General features: G+C 45.0%; 1 protein-coding gene across 4 annotated transcripts in view; it reads right to left on the minus strand.

Annotated features, from left to right (window-relative positions):
* gak (cyclin G associated kinase) overlaps window positions 1-23,453 on the minus strand; it is a 129,732-nt gene that overhangs the window by 19,757 nt on the left and 86,522 nt on the right. For all 4 annotated transcript variants that reach the window (XM_033018426.1, XM_033018425.1, XM_033018429.1 and 1 more), the window contains 6 exons: window positions 20,616-20,809; window positions 16,251-16,406; window positions 11,982-12,485; window positions 6,401-6,556; window positions 3,849-3,992; window positions 1,288-1,407 (listed from right to left, as the gene is read on the minus strand). In XM_033018426.1, coding sequence (XP_032874317.1) covers window positions 1,288-1,407; window positions 3,849-3,992; window positions 6,401-6,556; window positions 11,982-12,485; window positions 16,251-16,406; window positions 20,616-20,809 — 1,274 coding nt within the window. The remainder of the gene's footprint in view (window positions 1-1,287; window positions 1,408-3,848; window positions 3,993-6,400; window positions 6,557-11,981; window positions 12,486-16,250; window positions 16,407-20,615; window positions 20,810-23,453) is intronic.

Consider the following 23,453-nt stretch of genomic DNA (forward strand, 5'->3'; position numbering starts at 1 on the left):
TTGCGAGTAGCTCATTTTGGGCCCATTATATCCCGCAGTATTTTTCTGGGCATTTGGGGGTACAAATCTACCGCAATGTGAACGTTCTAAACCAGCGCGTTCCACAGGGACCCACTGGAAAGCTGATTTAAATGGACATTTATTTACAACAATTAAACACTAAATTCCTTCCATTTGGCCTATAAATTAATGTAAATGAGATTTAAAAATCATGTTTTATTGTGAATTATTTGTGAATATTATTTGGACATTTAGGCTATTTAAAAATGTTAATCATTTATTAAGAAATGGATAGATGTTTAGATCTAGTAATTGAAGTCTGAAATTAGCTACAATTAGGTAACTAACTAATTATATGCTTTAATTTCAGGATATCCAAGTAAGATTATTTTATATTTGTTTCAGAATGCTTCAATCTATGATAACTGAAAATTTCATTCAGTTCTCTTAATTTTTAAGAAAGTTATGGGCTTTTGACTGTTCACGATCACAGCTTTTTTGTTATGTCCATGGAAAATCAATAAGGAACAAGATGCTCATTTCCCAGTATGAAAATGGCCATAACTTTTTAAATACTTGAGATATGAAAGTGAATTAGGTGTCAAATTAAACTTATTTTTATGCTTTATCTGATGGGATAAATTACAGACTTGATTTTTAAAATCTCAAAATTTTGTAACATTACTACTATAACCCCGAATCCCATTTCCCCCATTGGCACTATTGAGTTTAGTTTAGAGATACAGCGTGCAAACAGGTCCTTCGGCCCACCGGGTCCGCGCCGACCAGCGATCCCTGCACATTAACACTATCCTATAGCTACTAGGGGCAATTTTTACATTTACCACGCCAATTAACCTACAAACCTGTACGTCTTTGGAGTGTGGGAGGAAACCGAAGGTCTCGGAGAAAACCCACGCAGGTCACGGGGAGAAAGTACAAACTCCATACAGACAGCGCCCTTAGTCGGGATCGAACCCGGATCTCCAGCGCTGCATTCACTGTAAGGCAGCAACTCTACCTGAACCAATGTTTTTCCAGTGTGATTTTCTTTCACACGGGGTTTCTTAGGAACACGACTATCGCATTACACCAGAACTACCTGTATCCCTGGCATCTTCCCATGTGCACAATGCAACAAAATACGCAACAAGTTATTATATATTATGTACTGCATCATATCAAACAGTGCGCTTCTTCCATAAGCCCGAGGAGGTCAAAGATGGGGTGGTATTTGCAAGGATGGAAGTGTGGGTGATGGCTGTCGAGTTCAAGGAGAACAATTACCTGATAAACCTGAGGCAAGGTTACCGATATCAGCGAACGGATCAAAGCTCTGTGACTTTGACTGACCAAACGATGTACCTGATGAAGTCCCAGGTGCAGAGGATGAAGTGAAACTTGAACCTACAACAGGAAGAACCCAACACATTTCAGTTACAGGTGAATAATATCTGAGCAATACGTCATACAAGGTGAACAGAATCGGAGCAACTTTTAAGACATTAATTTAGTTTACTTGAGTTTAGAGATACAGCTCGGAAACAGGCCCTTCGGCCCACCGAGTCTGCGCCGACCAAGCGATCCCCGCACCTTAATGCTATCCTACACTGGGGACAATTTTTACATTTACACCAAGCCACAGAAGATAGACGCAAAATGCTGGAGTAACTCTGCAGGGCAGGCAACATCTCTGGAGAGAAGGAACAGGTGACATTTTAGGTCGAGAAGTTTGAAGACCCAAAATGTCACCCATTCCTTCTAGCCAGAGATGCTGCCTGACCTGCTGAGTTACTCCAGTATGTTGCGTCTATCTTTAGGTTTGTAGGTTAATTGGCTTCAGCAAAAAGTTGAAATTGTCCCTAGTGGGTAGTGCAAGGGGTGGTCACTGGTCGGCACGGACTCGGTGGGCCGAAGGGCATGTTTTCGCGCTATATCTCTAAAGTCTAAAGTAAAGTAAAGAGAGTTATAATTCCTGCATGTCAATAATTACACTGCATTTAAATACTTGATTTATTGTAAAGTACTTTAGGCACACACCTTAGTACAGCCGACCAGTCTAGTCAATTTTGAACATTGACTTCTCTAATTTTAGATAGCCATTGCTTTCTCCCTCCTTCCCCTCCCCTTCCCAGCTCTCCCACAAAGCCTACTGTCTCTGCCTCCTTTCTTTTTCCCGCGCCCCACCCCGACAGTCTGAAGCAGGGTCGCGACCTGAAACGTCGCCTATTCCTTCTCTCCATAGATGCTGCCTCACCCGCTGAGTTTCTCCTGCATTTTTTGTCTACAGTCAATTTTGAGATCATTAAGTTGAAGCAGAATGATTCACTCGATTGAGGGTCTGCCTGAATAGACTTACATTTTTCTGCGATCAAGGTGATAAATGATTTGTCACAATAAATGTTAGGTCCAATTCAAGTTAAAAAGTTTGGAAACAACGATATTATGTTTCACAGAAAGTGCTGGGAAAAACTCAGCAAGTCAGGCACACACTACGGAAAGAGAAACAGTCAACGGTTTGGGTCTTTGCCTCTTATTCGGGATGTCTGACCAATGGTTTCAGAACCAAGGTTTACTGCTTCTCTCTACACAGAAGTATCCCGACCTGCTGGATATTTCCTGCATTTTCAGTTTTTATTTCAGATTTAAGTATTGATAGGATAGACACCTTTCTCCCCAGGGTGGGAATGTCAAAGACGAGACGGCATATATTTAATCCGAGGGGCAAACTTTAAAGGAGATGTGTAGGGCAAGTTTTCACAGAGTGGAGGATGCCCGAAATGTGCTACTAGGAGGCAGATAGGGTAGTGGTGTTTAAGAGACTTTTAGATAGGCATGTGGATATAGACAGACAATACTTTATTGTAACGTGTACCATGTAGGTGCAGGGAAATTCTTTGTTCTTGCATACAGTACACAAAAGGGTCGCCACAAGGTGCCGACAAGTATTAACTAAGCATCCACTCAGCATGGGCGGCACGGTGGCACAGCGGTAAAGTTGCTGCCTTACATTGCTTGCAGCACCGGAGACTACGGGTGCTGTCTGTGCGGAGTTTGGACGTTCTCCCCGTGACCCCCTGGGTTTTCACCGAGATCTTCAGTTTCCTCCCACACTCCAAAAGCCGTAGAGGTTTGTAGATTAATTGGCTTGGTGCATGTGTAAAATTGTCCCTGGTGTGTGTAGGATAATGTTAATGTGCGGGGATCACTGGTTGGTGTGGACTCAGTGGGCCAAAGGGCCTGTATCTGTGGGCCAAAGGGCCTGTTTGTTCTGCGCTGTATCACTAAACTAAACTAAACTAAACAAAACATCAAGGCTGCAATGAAGAGTCCTTACCACAGTACTCTAAACCAAACTTATCTTATCAGGAAATCCCCTTTCTTGAAGCTGTATTAATAGCAGGATTATATAACAATATTGGGATGATTATTTATACTCAACCATTAAACATTAAAGTACTCTTAAATATTGAGTCCCTACTTCGTTCCCCCTTCCACGCTCTCCCCCCCCCCCCCACCACCACTACAGGTCTCTATTGTTCTTGCCAGCCCACCCCCCCCCCCCCACCAAGCTGAGTTCCCCCATTGCTCTCCCCATGCTGGGAATGGAGGGGTACGCTTCATGTAGAAACATCACATTAGTTTATCTTGCCATTCTGGTCGGTACAGACATTGTGGGCTGAAGGGCCTGTTCCTTTGCTGGACCTTTCCACGCCCTCTGTTACTATTTCCAGCGCCTGCAGTTTCCTTGATTTTCAGATGCCACATCTCATCCCCGTCTATTTTCATGAAGCAAAAGCCCCCGCTAGCAGTATGACTGAGCAAGTATTTTTTTAAAGTTGGATTACTTTGTACTGAAGTGCCGAAGGCAGCTTGGTTATTCTGCTGTGGAGTTGAGCTGGTGTTGGTGGCCCATACTTCCCAGTCACTCATCAGATCGGGCTGACTAGCAGATGAAGATACTTTCAAAGACTCGGGAGGTCCTGCCGCCCCTGGAAAGCAAACACACTTGATGAGTATGTGCCCCAGTATTTTCCCAGAATTATTAGATATTAAAAAGCAACAGCCAAGAAAGGGCTGATCATCCACAATCAGAACCCCAAAATTGTCCCTTGTGTACATGATAGAGCTGGAGTACGGGATGATCGCTGGTCGGCGTGGACTTGGTGGGCCGAAGGGCAGGTGTCAATGTTGTATCCCCAAAGTATCTGAAGTATTAGAATCTCATTCCAATAAGGATATTAATTAGGGTATAAACTCCCTTGCTTCATTGCTTCTTTCAAATTATGCTTTGAGAAACTGTTGAGGAAAAATAAGGTGCCTAGGAATCACAGTGATTTTTTTGAAGTTTAATAGATTTTTCCACTTGACAAAGGAGGACAGTGAACCTCATAAGTCTTCGCTCCAAAGCCTAACGGGCGTTCAGTCATTGAGTTTATTCAACGTGGAAACAGACGGATTCCAGATATTAAAGGGCCTGTCCCACTTTCACGACCTAATTCACGACCACTGCCGAGTTTGCCCTTGACTCATACTCGCACCATGGTCATCACAAGGTCGTAGGAGATGGTAGGTAGGTCGTAGAAGGTCGTGATGCTAGTCGTAGGTACTCGTGGCATCAAGTAGGTCGTGGCGTTTTTCTAGCATGATGAAAAATGTCCACAAGTAAAAAAGTTCGTGAATTAGGTCGTGAAAGTGGGACAGGCCCTTAAGGAAGTTAAAGGAAACTACATTGTTGTAAAGGACAACCAGGCTCAATGAAGTTTGTCAAAATAAAAATAAGTTATCAAAATCGGTCATTTGAATGCCCCTGTGCATAAAACAACGGAGGGTTTATTAAGATTTAAAAATGATGCAATACAAGAGCAACAAGCTGTCATAATGAAATTGGAGGTACACAAAAATGCTGGAGAAACTCAGCGTGTGCAGCAGCATCTATGGAGCGAAGGAAATAGGTAACGTTTCGGGCCGAACCCCTTCTTCAGACTGACAGGGGGTGGCGGGGAGAAGGAAGGTAAAAGGAGGAGGAGGAGCCCGAGGGCTGGGGGATGGGAGGAGACAGCTCGAGGGCTAAGGAAGGGGAGGGGACAGCAAGGGCTAACAAAATTGGGAGAATTCAATGTTCATGCCCGCCGGATGCAGGCTCCCCAAGCGGAATATGAGGTGCTAATGGAATTGGAGACAGGCCATTGCATAATACAATAATGAAACATTTCTACACACAAGTAGTAGGTCTTTACTGAATACTAGATTCAAAACCAGGGTTTGAGGCATACGCCATTCATGATCAACTCAATTGTGATCCAGACTTTAATTCCTATGTTCCCCGAGAATAAGCCAAGATGATTGTACAACATTGTGATATATCAAAATATTTGCTGCCTATTTGAATTTTTTTTTGTTTCTAATGTCTGCTTCTGATAGAAAATGGAATTTAGATTTGCCTCAGCTGTTCATTACAAGTTCAGTTGAAGATGGTCTGAAGACGGGTCTCGACCCGAAACATCACCCATTCCTTCTCTCCAGAGATGCTGCCTGACCCGCTGAGTTACTCCAGCATTTTGTGTCTATCTCGGTGTAAACCGGCATCTGCAGTTTCTTGCCACACAGACCCAGTTTGTATTTGTTCCAGAAAACATAGTAATTGACATCGCAGCTCGTCTAAAATGTACTTAGAAACTTTTAAAGTGGTTTCCATGCCACCCATAAAAAATCATTAACTACTTTCAATATTCACCAAGTGGCAGCAGATTATGTAAAACATTTTCGGAAGAAGTTTTAATTCATAAGAACTGCCATTGTTTTCTTGGTGGAAAGAGAAAGGAACATGTATTTTCAACGTGAACACATGAGGACCAGAAAGTCATATCTAAGAGAGGACTTGTAGTCTGGGCAGAGGCATCCAACAGCTACGAATTAGAGTCATAGAGTGATACAGCATGGAAACAGGCCCTTTGGCCCAACTTGCCCATACCGGCCAACATGTCCCAGCTACACTAGTCCCAACTGTCCGTGTTTTCTCCATATTCTTCCAAACCTGTTCTATCCATGTACCTGTCCAACTGTTTCTTAAACGTTGGGATAGTCCCAGCCTCAACTACCTCCTCTGGCTGCTTGTTCAATACACCCACCACCCTTTATGTGAAAAAGCTACCCCTCAGATTCTTACGAAATCTTTTCCCCTTCACCTTAAACCTATCTGGTCCTCGATTTACCGACTCTGGGCATCTACCCGATCTATTCCTCTCATGATTTTATCTCAATAAGATCGCCTCTCATCCTCCTGCGCTCCAAGGAATAGAGATCCAGAGTTGTGAGAATGTTCCCTGCATTGAATAAATTCAAAGAGACAGCAAGCAAAGGTGGAAGAATGTAGTAAGGATCACAGAGACAACTTTACCCATGTTGAAGAAATCTGAGCTGGAGGATGGGTGAGGCAGACCATTTGTGGACGAAACAGATGGGGGATTAGGACTGAAAAACTCTCCAAATAAGTCTGGCTCGGCTTCATCAGGCGTGTCTGTCAGCAATCCAGTACCAAACGGATCAAAGGAGTCTGCCGACAAAAAGTAAATAAAATAGGTTTAATGTTTTTGCTTCTTATCGGTCACCGATCAATCTGAAGTGCACCAGGGCAACTTGCATTGGTCTACATTCAAACAACCCATGAGCAGGTGACTGGAGAGGAGTCTTTACCTCTGTGCATGGTGCTGGCATATTTGGACTATCATATCCAGCATGACAACTCTTTCACTTTAACAGCTGAGGTGAATTCATTCAACGGTTCAGCGATATTTCTTTAGTTTAGTTTAGAGATACAGCACGGAGACAGGCCCTTCGGCTCACCGAGTCCGCACCGACCAGCGATCCCCGCACACTAACACTATCCTACACGTACTCGGGGCAATTTACACTTATACCAAGCCAATTAACTTACAAACCTGTACGTCTTTGGAGTGTGGGAGGAAACCAAAGATCTCGAAGAAAACCCACGCAGGGCAGGGGGCGAACGCACAAACTCCGTACACACAGCACCCGTAGTCAGGCTTGAACCTGGTCTCCGGCGCTGCAAGCGCTGTATGGCAGCAACTCTACCGCTGCGCCACCGTGCTGCCCTTGATTTAAGGAGATACAGTGCCCTCCATAATGTTTGGGACAAAGACCCATCATTTATTTATTTGCCTCTGTACTCCACAATTTGAGATTTGTAATAGAAAAAAATGACATGTGGTTAAAGTACACATTGTCAGATTTTATTAAAGGCCATTTTTACACATTTTGGTTTCACCATGTAGAAATTACAGCTGTGTTTATACATAATCCCCCCATTTCTGGGCACCATAATGTTTGGCACACGTGGCTTCACAGGCATTTATAATAGCTCAGGTGTGTTTAAATTCCTCCTTGATGCAGGTATAAGAGAGCTCTCAGCATCTCGTCTTTCCTCCAGTCTTTCCATCACATTTGGAAACTTTTATTGCTGTTAATCAATATGAGGACCAAAGTTGTGCCAATGAAAGTCAAAGGAGCCATTATGAGACTGAGAAACAAGAATAAAACTGTAAGTCATCAGCCAAACCTTAGGCTTACCAAAATGAACTGTTTGGAACATCATTAAGAAGAAAGAGAGCACTGGTAAGCTTACTAATCACAAAGGGACTGGCAGGCCCAGGAAGACCTCCACAGCTGATGACAGAAGAATTCTCTCTATAATAAAGGTAAATCCCCAAACACCTGTCCAACAGATCAGAAACACTCTACAGGAGCCAGGTGTGGATTTGTTAATGACCACTGTCTGCAGAAGACTTCATGAACAGAAATACAGAGACCACACTGCAAGATGCAAACCACTGGTTAGTCTCAAAAATAGGATGGCCCTGTTACAGTTTGCCAAGAAGTACTTAAAAGAGCAACCACAGTTCTGGAAAAAGGTCTTGTGGACAGGTGAGACGAAAATTAACAAGAGCAAAGTTTGGAGGAGAGAAGGAACTGCCCAAGATCCAAAGCATATCACCTCATCTGTGAAACACGGTGGTGGGGGTGTTATGGCCTGGGCATGTACGGCTGCTGAAGGTACTGGCTCACTTATCTTCATTGACGATACAACTGCTGATGGTAGTAGCATAATGAATTCTGTAGTATAAACACATCCTATCTGCTCAAGTTCAAACAAATGCCTCAAAGCTCATTGGCTGGCAGTTCATTCTACAGCAAGAATATGATCCCAAACATCCTGCTAAAGCAACAAAGGAGTTTTTCAAAGCTAAAAAATGGTCAATTCTTGAGTGGCCAAGTCAATCACCCTGTTCCGAACCCAATTGAGCATGTCTTTTATATGCTGAAGAGAAAACTGAAGGGGACTAGCCTCCAAAAACGGGCCTGGCAGAGCATCACCAGAGAAGACACCCAGCAACTGGTGATGTCCATGAATCGCAGACTTCAAGCACTCATTGCATGCAAAGGATATGAAATGAAATACTAAACATGACTACTTTCATTTACATGACATTGCTGTGTCCCAAACATTATGGTGCTCTGAAATGGGGGGATTATGTATAAACACTGCTGTCATTTCTACATGGTGAAACCAAAATGTATAAAAATGGCCTTTATTAAAATCTGACAATGCGCACTTTAACCACATGTGATATTTTTCTATTACAAATTGTGGAATACAGAGGCAAATAAATAAATGATGGGTCATTGTCTCAAACATTATGGAGGGCACTGTAGTTGAAGTGAGAGGATTGACGAAGTGTGAATTGTGTAGCTAAGGTAAGGGGCATAGGTATAGGGGAGAGATGGGTGCAAAGTCAGGCGGGGATCAGGGGTGGGGAGTTGGGGGAAAAAGGCAATTGGGGAGAGTTGTTTTATCGAGGTTATCTACAGTTGGAGAATTCAAATGTTCAACCATTGCGTTGTAAGCTACCCAGGCGAACTCGGTGGGCCAAGTGGCCTGTTTCCATGCTGTATCCCTAAACAAATATGATGTAACATGCAAACCGTGGAGAATATGTGGAAGTCTCCAGTAGAGGATTTCAGAGACTCTGTCATTGAGGTAATTCCGAGCAGAAATTAATATTTCTGCATACTATAGAAATCGACGGACACGGACTTAACAGGAAGGTGCAAGCGGGTTAGACAATCAGCCATGACCTTGATGAATGCTGTGGCCGACCAACACGAGATGTATACTCCTTCTCCTAATATTCTAACGTTTACCATTTTACATTTTACTTAAGGAGATCCACCAGGTGGCGCCGTCACCAATGGCAGCCTCGCCAACAATCTGTCTTTTCGTCTTTTATGTTATTTTTAGTGTGTTTTTAAAAGTTTGTGTTAATGTTCTCTGGTTTGTTTAATGTGGGGGGTGGGGGAAACTTTTTTTTCAATCTCTTACCTTGCCAGAGATGCGATTGTTTCCCGGATCGTATCTCCGGTCGCTCTGCGTCCTAACATCATGGAGCTGGCGGCCTTGCTCGGGACTGACTTTGAGCCCCACCGCGGGGACGTGGACTTACCATCGGAGCCTGCGATCCCTTGCCTGGGATCGACGCTCCAACTGCGGCCTGCGGATTTCACCATCGAGGAGCTCGCAGTCTCGGGTAGAGACTGATGTCGGGAAGCTCCAAAGTAGCAGGAGGTTCAACTAGCCCCGACCCGGGGTCCAATTGCCCGGAGCGGGGCAGCTGAATCACCTCCAATGAGCCAGCACTGCCGTTCAATGGATCATGGCTGATCATCCCTAATCAATACCCCATTCCTGCCTTCTCCCCATATCCCCTGACTCCGCTATCTTTAAGAGCCCTATCTGGCTCTCTCTTGAAAGTATCCAGAGAACCGGCCTTCACCGCCCTCTGAGGCAGACTCACATCTCCCTGTGTGAAGAAGTTTTTCCTCATTTCCGTTCTAAATGGCTTACTCCTTATTCTTAAACTGTGGTCCCTGGTTCTGGCCTCCCCCAACATCGGGAGCATGTTTCCTGCCTCTAGCGTGTCCAAACCCTTAATAATCTTTTATGTTTCAATAAGATACCCTCTCATCCTTCTAAACTCCAGAGTATACAAGCCCAGCCGCTCCATTCTCTCAGCATATGACGGTCCCGCCATATCGGAAATTAACCTTGTAAACCTACGCTGCAATCCCTCTATAACAGGAATGTCCTTCCTCAAATTAGGGGATCAGAACTGCACACAATACTCCAGGTGTGGTCTCACTAGGGCCCGATACAACTGCAGAAGGACCTCTTTGCTCCTATACTCAACTCCTCTTGTTATGAAGGCCAACATGCCATTCGCTTTCTTCACTGCCTGCTGTACCTGCATGCTTACTTTCATTGACTGATGAATAAGGACCCCAGATCCCGCTGTACTTCCCCTTTTCCCAACTTGACACCATTTAGATATTAATCTGTTTTAACCTCACATTTATCCACATTAAACTGCATCTGCCATGTTTCCTAGTTTGGACAGGCTTGATGCAGGAAAAATGTTCCCGATGTTGGGGGAGTCCAGAACAAGGGGCCACAGTTTAAGAATAAGGGGTAGGCCATTTAGGACTGAGATGAGGAAAAACGTTTTCACTCAGAGAGTTGTGAATCTGGAATTCTCACTCACAGAAGGCAGTGGAGGCCAATTCACTGGATGTTTTCAACAGAGAGATTTAGCTCTTAAGGCTAACGGAATCAAGGGATATGGGGAAAAAAGGAGGAATGGGGTACTGATTTTGGATGATCAGCCGTGATCACATTGATTATGACGGCTCGAAGGGCCGATTGGCCTACTCTTGTACCTATTTTCTATATATCAATGTCTCTACTTGAAGAGGAGACAAGGCAGATGTGCAATATTTTCCTCAAACTCTACAACTGCTGGTACAAAGGCTCACCACCGATTTTCTGGCAACTAGTGGTCTGTCCCCCACTCTACCCCCCTCCCTTTCATCTGGACAAACTCGCCCCATCAAATTCCTCTTTAAAAAAGTGGCCCCTAGGATGGGCGAGGCGACCGATCTCGACCACATCGGGACTAATGCACTGATCGGCAGGTCGAATTTGCTCCCTGCGACCGGGGCTCTGGAACTCCGACCCGGCTGGAGCCGGCAGATCCGTCCCCATAGCCAACTTCCAAGACCAACTCTGCGGGCTGGTATCACGGTCCCCCAAGGCCGTGACCTCTGTTGTTCCGGCAAAACGGATAATACGGCAAGGCTCTGAAACCAAGAGGCTCCAGGACCTATACTCTAATCTCCAAACAATTGCTTCTGGGCACCATGTTATAGGAGAGTTGTTATTAAGCTAGAAAGGGTGCAGAGAAGATTTACGAGGATGTTGCCAGTACGCGAGGGCCTGAACGTCAGGGATAGGTTGGGCAGGCTAGGAATCTATTCCTTGGAGCACAGGAGGATGAGGGGTGATCTTATAAAAGTGTACAAAATCATGAGAGGAATAGATTGGGTAAAGTCTCTTGCCCAGAGTAGGGGAATCGAAAACCAGAGGATTTAGGTCTAAGGTGAGGGGGGAAATATTTAATAGGAACTTGAGGGGAAACTCTTTCAAACCAAGATGTACAGGTTTGTAGGCTAATTGGCTTGGCATATAATGGTATATTGTCCCTGGTGTGTGATGGATAGTTTAAGTGTGTGGGGATCGCTGGTTGGCATGGACTCGGTGGGCCGCGCTGTATCTCTGAACTAAACTAAACCTAAGGGTGGTGGGTATATGGAACGATCAGCTGGTGGAGGTAGTTGACGCAGGTAGTATCACAATTTTTAAGAAACATTGAGACAGGTACATGTTTAGAGGGATATGGGCCAGATGCAGACATGTGGGATGAGTGGAGATGGTCGGTGTGGGTGATGGGCCGAAGGGCCTGTTTCCATGCTGTATGACTCTATGACAATCGAAATGTCCGGACATAACCGAAAGAGCATCCGCTGTTGATGGATCGAGTGGCCACCAGTGATATCCGTCTGCTACGTACCTGCTGAAGCCTGTGGTGGCGGAGCTGCGGGAACTGGTTCCACCGACGGTGGAGGTGCTGTGCTGAAGAAGAAATCGTCCCCTCCCCCAATGAGGTCCGTGGAGCTATCCTGATGCGCGTCAGGCGGAGCTCCGGAAAACAAATCGCTCAGCAGGTCGGCGTTGCTGGACGAGCTCTTCATCTCCACTGCCGGAGGAGCCACGTCGGGCTGGTCGGCGCTGTTGAGACCCAGCAGGTCCACGCTGTCCTCGGAAGAACGCCTCGCGCCTTGCTCCGCTGCCTCGTCGATGTCCACCTCGAAGAAGAAACTGACCTTGTTCACTTGTTCCGAGTCGGGCTGAGTCGGGCTCTCCGGCTCATCGGCCCTCACGGAGCCGCGTTCACTGGAGAAAGCCGCAAAGTCGTCGTCCGACGGACTGCATTCCTCCTCCAGGTCCGGATGATCATCATCTGGAGATTGTTCCTCGGCAGTCCCGGCATCCTCTCTTCCCTCTCTTTCCTCTGCTAAACAATCAAAAGCATGAGGTCAAAAATTACTCAGGTCGCAAGAACCATTAAAATCTGCACCAGCTTATTTCCTTTCAGTACTTACTTACTCCCAAACTGTCCTGGGCCTCCTCCATTGTCAGAGTGAGGCCCAGTGCAAATTGGAGGAACTGCACCTCATATTTCGCTTGGGCAGCTTACACCCCAGCGGTATGAATATTGAAGGTACACACAAAATGCTGGAGTAACTCAGGCAGCTTCTCTGGAGAGAAGGAATGAGCAACGTATTGGGTCGAGACCCTTCTTCAGACTGAATATTGACTTCTCTAACTTCAAACAGCCCGTGCTTTCCCCCTTTCTCCATCCCCTCCCCCTTCCCAGTTCTCCCACCAGTCTTACTGTCTCCGACTACATTCTATCTCTGTCCCTCCCACTCCCCTGGCATCAGTCTGAAGAAGGGTCTCAACCCAAAATGTCACCCATTCCTTCTCTCCAGAGATGCTGCCTGAGTTACTCCAGCATTTTGTGTCTACTTCCTTTCAGTGTTCAGTTTAGCTTAATCAGAATTAAAACACAAAGTACATGCTATAACACCAGGATAAGCGCAACCAAGAAAACCATCCTAAAGCCAAAGTACTATCTAAACCAGGGGTGTCAAACTCATTTTAACTCAGTTTAGGTCATGGGCAAAATGCGACTTCATGCGCGCCAGATTGCGCCGTGAGCAGGGTCCGATCCGGCACCGCGGAGAGCTGCAGCCTGCTCTGGCATCGGGGAAATCACCCCGCGGGCCAGATTGGACCCCTTCGCGGGCCGGATGCAGCCCATGGGCCGGATGTTTGACACCTCTGCTCTAAACAATGCACCAACATGCTCAGAACAATTAACCAACTGCACATACAATAAACAGCTACCTACATGTTAACAAGCTCATTTTTTAAAACTGATCGTGTAGATGCAAGTATATCATTGAGGTGATCTAGTTATTAGTGTGACGTGTACCGAGGTACAGTGAAAAGCGTTTCTTTACCTGCTATCCAGTTAAAGAAAAGCATTTAGTGCAAGTTATAAATACCACTGAAGTCCGATAAAGTCCGAATGAAGATAGTTCAAAGGTCTCCAATGAGTAAAAGAGAGGTCAGGACCGCACTAGCTGATATGAGTTTAAGAAGGAACTGCAGATGCTGGAAAATCGAAGGTACACAAAAATGCTGGAGAAACTCAGCGGGTGCAGCAGCATCTATGGAGCGAAGGAAATAGGCAACGTTTCGGGAAGAAGGGGTTCGGCCCGAAACGTTGCCTATTTCCTTCGCTCCATAGATGCTGCTGCACCCGCTGAGTTTCTCCAGCATTTTTGTGTACCTAGCTGATATGAGGACTGGTGATTGTATTTATTTAGTTCATTATTATTATCACATGTACTGAGGTACAGTGAAAAGCTTTTGTTTGCATGCTATCCAGTCAAAGAAAAAAACTATACATGATTACAAGCAAGCCATCCACAGTGCACATATAAAGGATAAAGGGTACACAACATTTAGGACAAAATAAAGTCAGATTAAATATAGTTCAGAAAGTCTCCAATGAGGTAGATGGTAGCACCACATGGTAGCTGATGAGAGGACGGTTCAGTTGCCTGATAATAACTGGGAAGAAACTGTCCCTGAATCTGGAGGTGTGCGTTTTCAAACTTCTGTACCTCTTGGTAAGGTAACATATTATAATTTCAAGGGTATTAAGTCTCCTTCTCACCAACTCACTGTGAATCAGAGAGCTATTTGACCAAGAGGAGATAAATGTGTCTTGAAGTTGGCGATGAAACAATGGCTCTTCACAGCAAGCAACACAACAGAATCTTCATCCGTTGAACTCCCACTAGTTCAGGAGACACAAGGAACTGCAGATGTTGGTTTACAATTAAAAAACAAACACAAAATGCCAGAGTGACTCAGCATCTCTGGAGGACATGTTTCGGGTCGGGACCCTTAATGAGTTTGAAGAAGGGTCCCTGACCGGAAACGTCACCCATCCATGTCCTCAGGAGAAGCTGCCTGACCCGCTGAGTAATCTCCAGCACTTTCCCCCACCAGTTATGGCCAGTCAACTCAAAGCAGATCAGTCATCAGATCGGCAACTTTTTTGATTTGCATTGTTTAATGTAACAGCAGGTAGTGAAACGCTTGCAGAACATTATTTCACAGCAGGAAGCAATAATGAAAAAGAAAATAATCCTTGCAAAATTAGTAGTCAAAAGATTGCTTAGATCAAAGCAAACAAAATCAAAAGGATAAAAGGGGGATATTTAATTGCTGTTGGGGAAAAGGGGGAGAAAGTTTATCCTCCAAATTAAATTCAAGCATTTCTCAAATCTAATTTAATACCAATTCAATAAACTCTAAATCCTGATTAGTTTCTCATTATTTCACAAAACACATGCCTTAATTTTTCTTCCAAACTTTCTGCATAAGAGATAGACACAAAATGCTGGAGTAAGTCGGCGGTACAGGCAGCATCTCTGAATAGACGTTGATGGGTCGAGACCCTTCTTCAGACCGAGAGTCAGGAGAAAGAGAGACATAGAGATATGGAAGGGTAAGGTGTAAAACCGAGAGATCAAAGGGAACAATGTTAAGGAAATGTAGAATGGTTCGTTGTTGGCCGAGGGGAAGGTGACAACAAGGCATACAAGAAGTCAAATGTAATCAGGAGGATAATGAACTCGGGTAGGGGAGTGATGATTAATCTGTGGAATTCGTTGCCACAGAGGGCTGTGGAGGCCAAGTCCGTTGATATTTTTAAGGCAGAAATAGACAAATTATTGATTAGAACAGGCGTCAAAGGTTATGGGGAGAAGGCAGGAAATGGGATTAGGAAGCAAAGATCAGCCATTATTGAATGGTGGAGTAGACGCGATGGGCAGAATGGCCTAATTCTTCTCCTATAACCTATGGACGTGGATGGAGAGAGAGGAAAAGCAAGCTCCACTTGAAGTTAGGGAAGTCAATATTCATACCACTGGGTTGTAAGCTGCCCAAGTGAAATATGAGGGGCTGTAACTCCAATTTGTGTTGGGCCTCACTCTGACAGTGGCAGAGGCCCAGGACAGAGAGGTCAGTATGGGAATGGGAGGTGTAGTAAAAGTGTTTAGCAACCGGGAGATCACATCAGCCCAGGCAGACTGAGCGGAGGTGTTCATGAAACGATCGTCGAGCCTGCGGGGTTGGTCTCGCCTACACATTTCTGTATAAGAGCACGGATTTATCCACTGGTTTAGTTGATTGCACAAATGCACATTTATTACGATGGCCAACTGATTAGAATCGTAGAAGAGCAGTGATTCAGGAAAGATTAGCTCAATATTCATAATGAAGTAAAACGTTACGGGTCGAGACCCTTCTTCAGACTAGATTCGATGAGTTGGGCCGAAGGCCAGTCTGAGGAAGGATCTCGACCTGAAACATATGGGTGTCAAGGGTTATGGGGAGAAGGCAGGAAAATGGGGTTGAGGGGGTAAGATAGATCAGCGATAAGTGAATGTTGGAATACGCTTGATGGGCCGAATGGCCTAATTCTGCTCCTATCATTGATCTATATGAACTAAACAAAATATTCAATGATTATTTGTGAATTTGAAACTAAGTAAACTAGGCTCGTGACCTCTTTTCAGTTTTTTAAATAACTACCCGTCAGGAACAAAAATCAAAACATTGTTAATAAGATGAAATCAACTGATACGGATCCAACTAAAATTCAAGGCATTCGTCAAAATCTGCCAACATTTACCTTCCCAATTTAGTGTCTCGAAAAAGCTGTTGGAAGTATCACTGTTCTGATGCGATGCCTCGTCTTCACTTGTGTTCTCTGAAGCGCGGTCTGATTTCGGGCTCTCCGCATCGTACTGTGCTGTTGACCCCGGCTGTCGAGGCAGCTCAGGTTTCCCTTCATGGGTTAAGAAAATTATTTATAACGCTCAGGATACCTTCGAGTTATCAATTTGTTTCCACAGTATTTAAAACAAATATTCGATCTACTGAATTGAATGGAATGCTTTATTGTCGTGTGACAGGTCACAGTGAAATTCTTTGCTTGCACACCCAAGGTATGCAAATAGTCGCCACATAAAGTGCACTGACAAAGTTACAAAGTCTACATCTACACCTATCTGCACAATGCAGCGGTAGAGTTGCTGCCTTACAGCACCGGAGACACGGGTTTGATCCCGACTATGGGTGCTGTCGGTACGGAGTTTGTACGTTCTCCACGTGACCTGCGTGGGTTTTCTCCGAGATCTTCGGTTTCCTCCCACACTCCAAAGACGTACAGGTTTGTAGGTTAATTGGCTTGGTGTAAATGTAAATTGTCCCTAGTGTGTGTGTAGGATAGTGTGAATGTGTTGGTCGGTGCGGACTCGGTGGGCCGAAGGGCCTGCTTCTGTGCTGTATCTCGAAACTAAATTAAACTAAACACAAAATCACTCACTACAGAATAAACGTTGAAAAATGAGAGTAAGCACAGGACATAGAACAGTTCAGGAACAAGCCCTTCAGCTCACCTTGTCTGTTCTGACCATGATGACAATCTAACTAATCGCATCTGTCGTTAAACACTGTGGGAACTGCAGACACTTATTTACTTCAAAGAGAGACAATAAATGCTGGAGAACCTCAGTGGGCCAGGAAGCATCTCTGGAGAGGAATCTCTGGAGCATCTGAATGGGTGACTTAAGGAAGTAGCTGGAGTAGTTCCTGAGGATTGGAGGGTAGTTAATGTAACCCCACTTTTTAAAAAGGGAGGGAGAGAGAAAACGGGGAATTACAGACCAGTTAATCTAACATCGGTAGTGGGGAAACTGCTAGAGTCAGTTATTAAAGATTGGATAGCAGCACATTTGGAAAGTGGTGAAATCATTGGACAAAGTCAGCATGGATTTATGAAAGGTAAATCATGTCTGACGAATCTTATAGATTTTTTCGAGGATGTAACTAGTAGAGTGGATAAGGGAGAACCAGTGGATGTGTTATATCTGGATTTTCAGAAAGCTTTCGACAAGGTCCTACGTAAGAGATTAGTATACAAACTTAAAGCACACGGTATTGGGGGTTCAGTATTGATGTGGATAGAGAACTGGCTAGCAAACAGGAAGCAAAGAGTAGGAGTAAACGGGTCCTTTTCAGAATGGCAGGGAGTGACTAGTGGGGTACCACAAGGCTCAGTGCTGGGACCCCAGCTATTTACAATATATATTGTTGATTTGGATGAGGGAATTGAATGCAACATCTCCAAGTTTGCAGATGACACGAAGCTGGGGGGCAGTGTTAGCTGTGAGGAGGATGCTAGGAGGCTGCAAGGTGACTTGGATAGGCTGGGTGAGTGGGCAAATGCATGGCAGATGCAGTATAATGTGGATAAATGTGAGGTTATCCACTTTGGTGGCAAAAACAGGAAAGTAGACTATTATCTAAATGGTGGCCGATTAGGAAAAGGGGAGGTGCAACGAGACCTGGGTGTCATGATACACCAGTCATTGAAAGTAGGCATGCAGGTGCAGCAGGCAGTGAATAAAGCGAATGGTATGTTAGCATTCATAGCAAAAGGATTTGAGTATAGGAGCAGGAAGGTTCTACTGCAGTTTGCAGGGTGAGACCACACCTGGAGTATTGCGTACAGTTTTGGTCTCCAAATCTGAGGAAAGACATTCTTGCCATAGAGGGAGTACAGAGAAGGTTCACCAGACTGATTCCTGGGATGTCAGGACTTTCATATGAAGAAAGACTGGATAGACTTGGCTTGTACACGCTAGAATTTAGAAGATTGAGGGGGGATCTCATAGAAACTTACAAAAGTCTTAAGGGGTTGGACAGGCTAGATGCAGGAAGATTGTTCCCGATGTTGGGGAAGTCCAGGACAAGGGGTCACAGTTTAGGGATAAAGGGGAAATCCTTTAGGACCGAGATGAGAAAAAAGAATTTCACACAGAGAGTGGTGAATCTCTGGAACTCGCTGCCACAGAAGGTAATTGAGGCCAGTTCATTGGCTATATTTAAGAGGGAGTTAGATGTGGCCCTTGTGGCTAAAGGGATCAGGGATATGGAGAGAAGGCAGGTACGGGATACTGAGTTGGATGATCAGCCATGATCATATTGAATGGCGGTGCAGGCTCGAAGGGCCGAATGGCCTACTCCTGCACCTATTTTCTATGTTTCTATGTGATGTCTTCTTCAGACTGATACTGGCCGTACTCTGCCATGTCTCTGTCACCAGTATCCACCCTATCACTTTTAGTTTAGTTTAAGTTTAGTTTAGTTTAGTTTAGTTTAGAAATACACCGCGGAAACAGGCGCTTTCGGCCCACCAGGTCCGCGCCGACCAGCGATCCCCGCACATTCACACTATCATACACCCCCGAGGGACAATTTTTACATTTACCAAGCCAAGTAACCTACATACCTGTATGTCTTTGGAGTGTGGGAGGAAACCGAAGACCTCGGAGAAAACCCAGGCAGGTCACGGGGAGAACGTATAGACTCAGTACAGACGGCACCCGTAGTCGGGATCGAACCCGAGTCTCTGGCACAGCGTTCGCTGTAAGGCAGCAACTCTACCGCTGCGCCACCGTGACTGCCCCCAAAGCCTTGCCAGGCTTTGTCCTGCACCATGTCTCTTGCAGCTCTCTTCCCCCACCACCTCCCCTCTACCTTCACCACAATCAATCTGAAGAAGGCTCCTGATCCGAAATGTCACCTATTCAAATGTTCTCGATAAACACAGCCTGACCCGCTGAGTTACTCATGCACTTTGTGCCTTTCCCCCTCTATTCCTTGACTGTTTATGTGTTCGTCTAAATGTCTATTTAAACATTCCTGCCCAATCTGCTTCTCCCACCTTCTATCAGATCCTCTCAGCCTCTGACACTTTAGTGAAATTCAGCAAAATTCATAAACCAAACCCACACAGATATCTTCACTAGATAAATCCTACGGTCGTAAGTGATAGGAACATCCTATCAAGTCTACTCCGCCAATCAATCATGGCTGATCTATCTCTCTCTTCTAACCCCATTCTCCTGCCTTCTCCCCATAACCCCCGACACCCATACTAATCAAGAATCTATCTATCTCTGTCTTATAAATGTCCACGGACTTGGCTTCCACAGCCTTCAGTGGCAAAAAATTCCACAGATTCACCACCTTCTGACTAAAGAAATTCCTCCTCATCTCCTTCCCAATGGAACATCCTTTAATTCTGAAGCCATGACCTCTGGTCCTAGACTCTCGCACTAGTGCAAATATCCTCTCCACATCCTCTTTCACTATTCCACATATAGTAACCAGCCTAATGTGATTAGTTGATGACTTTAACTTATTAAAAAGCATTAAAATGAATACATGTGCCCTGCTGAGAAACATTGCGGGAACAGATGATTCCTAAAGCTTTTTACACTCGGCCGTAAATAGTTACATAAATACACAATTCATTGTCTAGAATTTATGTTTAAAACAAACTATCTAACATTCAGGACGGCACGGTGGCGCAGCAGTAGAGCAGCTGCCTCACAGCACCAGAGACCCGGATTCCATCCCGACTACGGATGTTGTCTGTGGAGTTTGTACGTTCTCTCTGTGACCGCGTGGGTTTTCTCCAGGTGCTCCGGTTTCCTCCGCCACTCCAAAGACGTAAGGGTTTGTAGGTCAATTTAGCTTCGGTAAAAATTGTAAATTGTCCTTCGTGTGTAGGATGGTGCGAGTATATGGGGATCGCTGGTCGGCGTGGACTCGGTGGGCCGAAGGGCCTGTTTCCACACTGTACCTCGTCTGTAAACTAAACTTCCATCCTTGTGTAGGAAGGAACTGCAGATGCTGGTTTAAACCGAAGAGACACACAAAATGCTGGAGTAACACGGTGAGACAGGCAGCATCTCAGGAGAGAAGGAATGGGTGACATTTCTTCATTCAGACTGAAGCAGGCTCTCGACCCGAAAAACGTCACCCATTCCTTTTCTCCAGAGATGCTGCCCGTCCCACTGAGTTACTCCGGCATTTTGTGTCAAACTTCCATCCTTCATTCATTCATTCCCCAGACTATTAATCTTCTTTGTTATGAACTGCATATAGTGCTGGTTACATTTTAAAGCTCTAAAAAAAAACGTACCAAATTTAGAAAGCATCTCCTGCTGTTCTTCGCGACTGGAGAAGAGAATCTTCGGATTGAGGCCCTTTGTCATAAAGTTTTCCCAGGGTGGAAGGTGACTCCTGGAGTTCTCCTGAGGCTCCACCTCCACCTCCAGAATTACTTGGAAGAGGTCGGGATATTTCTCCTGGATGTCGCATGCATCAAGATCATACCTGAAATACAGAACCACCAGAATCAATTGACAACTAAGCCAAACCCACCATTTAGCTTGTGTAAGAAAGAACTGCAGATGCTGGTAAAATCGAAGGTAGACACAAAATGCTGGAGTAACTCAGCGAGTAAGGCAGCATCTCTGGAGAGAAGGAATCGGCGATGTTTCGGGTCGAGACCCTTCTTCAGACTGAAGAAGGGACTCGACCCGAAACGTTACCGATTCCTTCTCTCCAGAGATGCTGCCTCACCCACTGAGTTACTCCAACATTTTGTGTCTACCCACCATTTAGCTTTCTCCCAATGTGTTTTCCATGATGCTGGTTTAATTGAGCTTCTGCATTTCCAATTGATATTGAAAAATTAGTACACCCATGGACCAGATATGTAGACGATTCCAGGAGTGGCAAGAGCAGCCATAAAGTAGCTATGAAGGATGAGTGATACATTTCCATGCCAATAAGTGGCTTGTGATCCTGGGGGTGGATGCTGAGGTCGTGGTATTTTTAAAGTGATCGCTGCACTTGCCCAATGCTCTGGCTTGCGAAATGCATATTCCCAGTCTCACAGGAATTGACTTGCAACTGTTTAGTTGGGAGATACAGCATGGAAACAGGCCCTTCGGCCCACCGAGTCCGCGCCGACTAGCAACCCCCGCACACTAGCACTGTCCTACACACACTCGAGCCAATTTACATTTAAACCAATCCAATTAAACCTAAAAACCTGTACGTGTTTGGAGAGTGGGTGGAAATCGGAGCACCCGGAGAAAACCCACGCAGGTCACGGGGAGAACAAACAAACTCTGCACATACAGCACCCGTAGTCAGGATCGAAGCCGGGTCTTTGGCGCTTTAAGGTCAATCAATCAATCGATCAATCAGATTTATTCATCACATACACAATAAAGTGCAGTGAAATGAACTTGCCAGCAGCGGTACAATCAAAAAAGAACACACAATACACAATAAAAATTTAACACAAACATCCACCACAGCATTCTTCACTGTGGTGGAAGGCGCAAAGTTCAGCCAGTCCTCCTCCATTGTTCCCCCGTGGTCGGGGCCATAACCTCTGCAGCGGGCGGCCAGATGTACAGGCTCTCTCATCTGAAAGGTAAGTCCCGAATCGGTGCTTCCCCACCGAAGACTGCGGCTTCAAGATGAAGTAGGCGCAGGTTTCTGCCTCATAACAGAAACAGCAACAAGGTGTCAGAGGTATCGGGGAGAAAGCAGGAGAATGGGGTTGAGGGGGAAAAACAGATCGGCCATGATCGACTGCATAGGCTGAATGGCTTAATTCAGCTCCTATGTCTTAAGTTAATTGCGAACCAAGTCCTCTGTCCTCCTGATTAAATATTACTGATTGTATGGCACGTTGTCACCTTCCCCTTTAACAATGAACCATTCTACATTCTACATAAGTGGGCAAATGCATGGCAGATGCAGTATAATGTGGATAAATGTGAAGTTATCCACTTTGGTGGCAAAAACAGGAAAGTAGACTATTATCTGAATGGTGGCCGATTAGGAAAAGGGGAGATGCAACGAGACCTGGGTGTCATGGTTCACCAGTCATTGAAAGTAAGCATGCAGGTGCAGCAGGCAGTAAAGAAAGCGAATGGTATGTTAGCATTCATAGCAAAAGAATTTGAGTATAGGAGCAGGGCGGTTCTATACTGCAGTTGTACAGGGTCTTGGTGAGACCACACCTGGAGTATTGCGTACAGTTTTGGTCTCCTAATCTGAGGAAAGACATTCTTGCTAAAGAGGGAGTACAGAGAAGGTTCACCAGACTGATTCCTGGGATGGCAGGACTTTCATATGAAGAAAGACTGGATAGACTCGGCGTGTACACGCTAGAGTTTAGAAGATTGAGGGGGGATCTTATAGAAACTTACAACATTCTTAAGGGGTTGGACAGGCTAGATGCAGGAAGATTATTTCCGATGTTGGGGAAGTCCAGAACAAGGGGTCACAGTTTAAGGATAAGAGGGAAGTCTTTTAGGACTGATATTAGAAAATCATTTTTTACACAGAGAGTGGTGAATCTGTGGAATTCTCTGCCACAGAAGGTAGTTGAGGCCAGTTCATTGACTATATTTAAGAGGGAGTTAGATGTGGCCCTTGTGGCTAAAGGGATCAGGGGGTATGGAGAGAAGGTAGGTATGGGATACTGAGTTGGATGATCAGCCATGGTCATATTGAATGGCGGTGCAGGCTCGAAGGGCCGAATGGCCTACTCCTGCACCTATTTTCCATGTTTTTATGTTTCTATTTCCCTACCATCATCTGCTTTGATCTGTTATTTTCACGCTCTTCCATATCTCTAGACTCCCTCTCCCATGATTCTCAGGCTGAAGAAGGGTCTCAACCCAAAACCCCCGCCACCCATTTCTTCTCTCCAGAGATGCTGCCTGACCGACTGAATTACTTCAGCATTTTGTGTCCATCTTTCTTTTCTCTGAATATCAGCAGCAACCACAACAGACGATCATTTTAACTTTAAAAAAAATGAACTGATTCTTTATCAAACGCCCCGACTTAATTACACACTTCTGTGGAAGGGAAGAAACAACTTGGGTCCTAATGTATTCTTGCAAACATTTTTGTTGCAGTTTTCTGATTTTACCTTTGAAGAAAATAA

This window comes from Amblyraja radiata, chromosome 3 (genome assembly GCF_010909765.2).
Source record: "Amblyraja radiata isolate CabotCenter1 chromosome 3, sAmbRad1.1.pri, whole genome shotgun sequence".
Lineage (NCBI taxonomy): Eukaryota > Metazoa > Chordata > Chondrichthyes > Rajiformes > Rajidae > Amblyraja > Amblyraja radiata.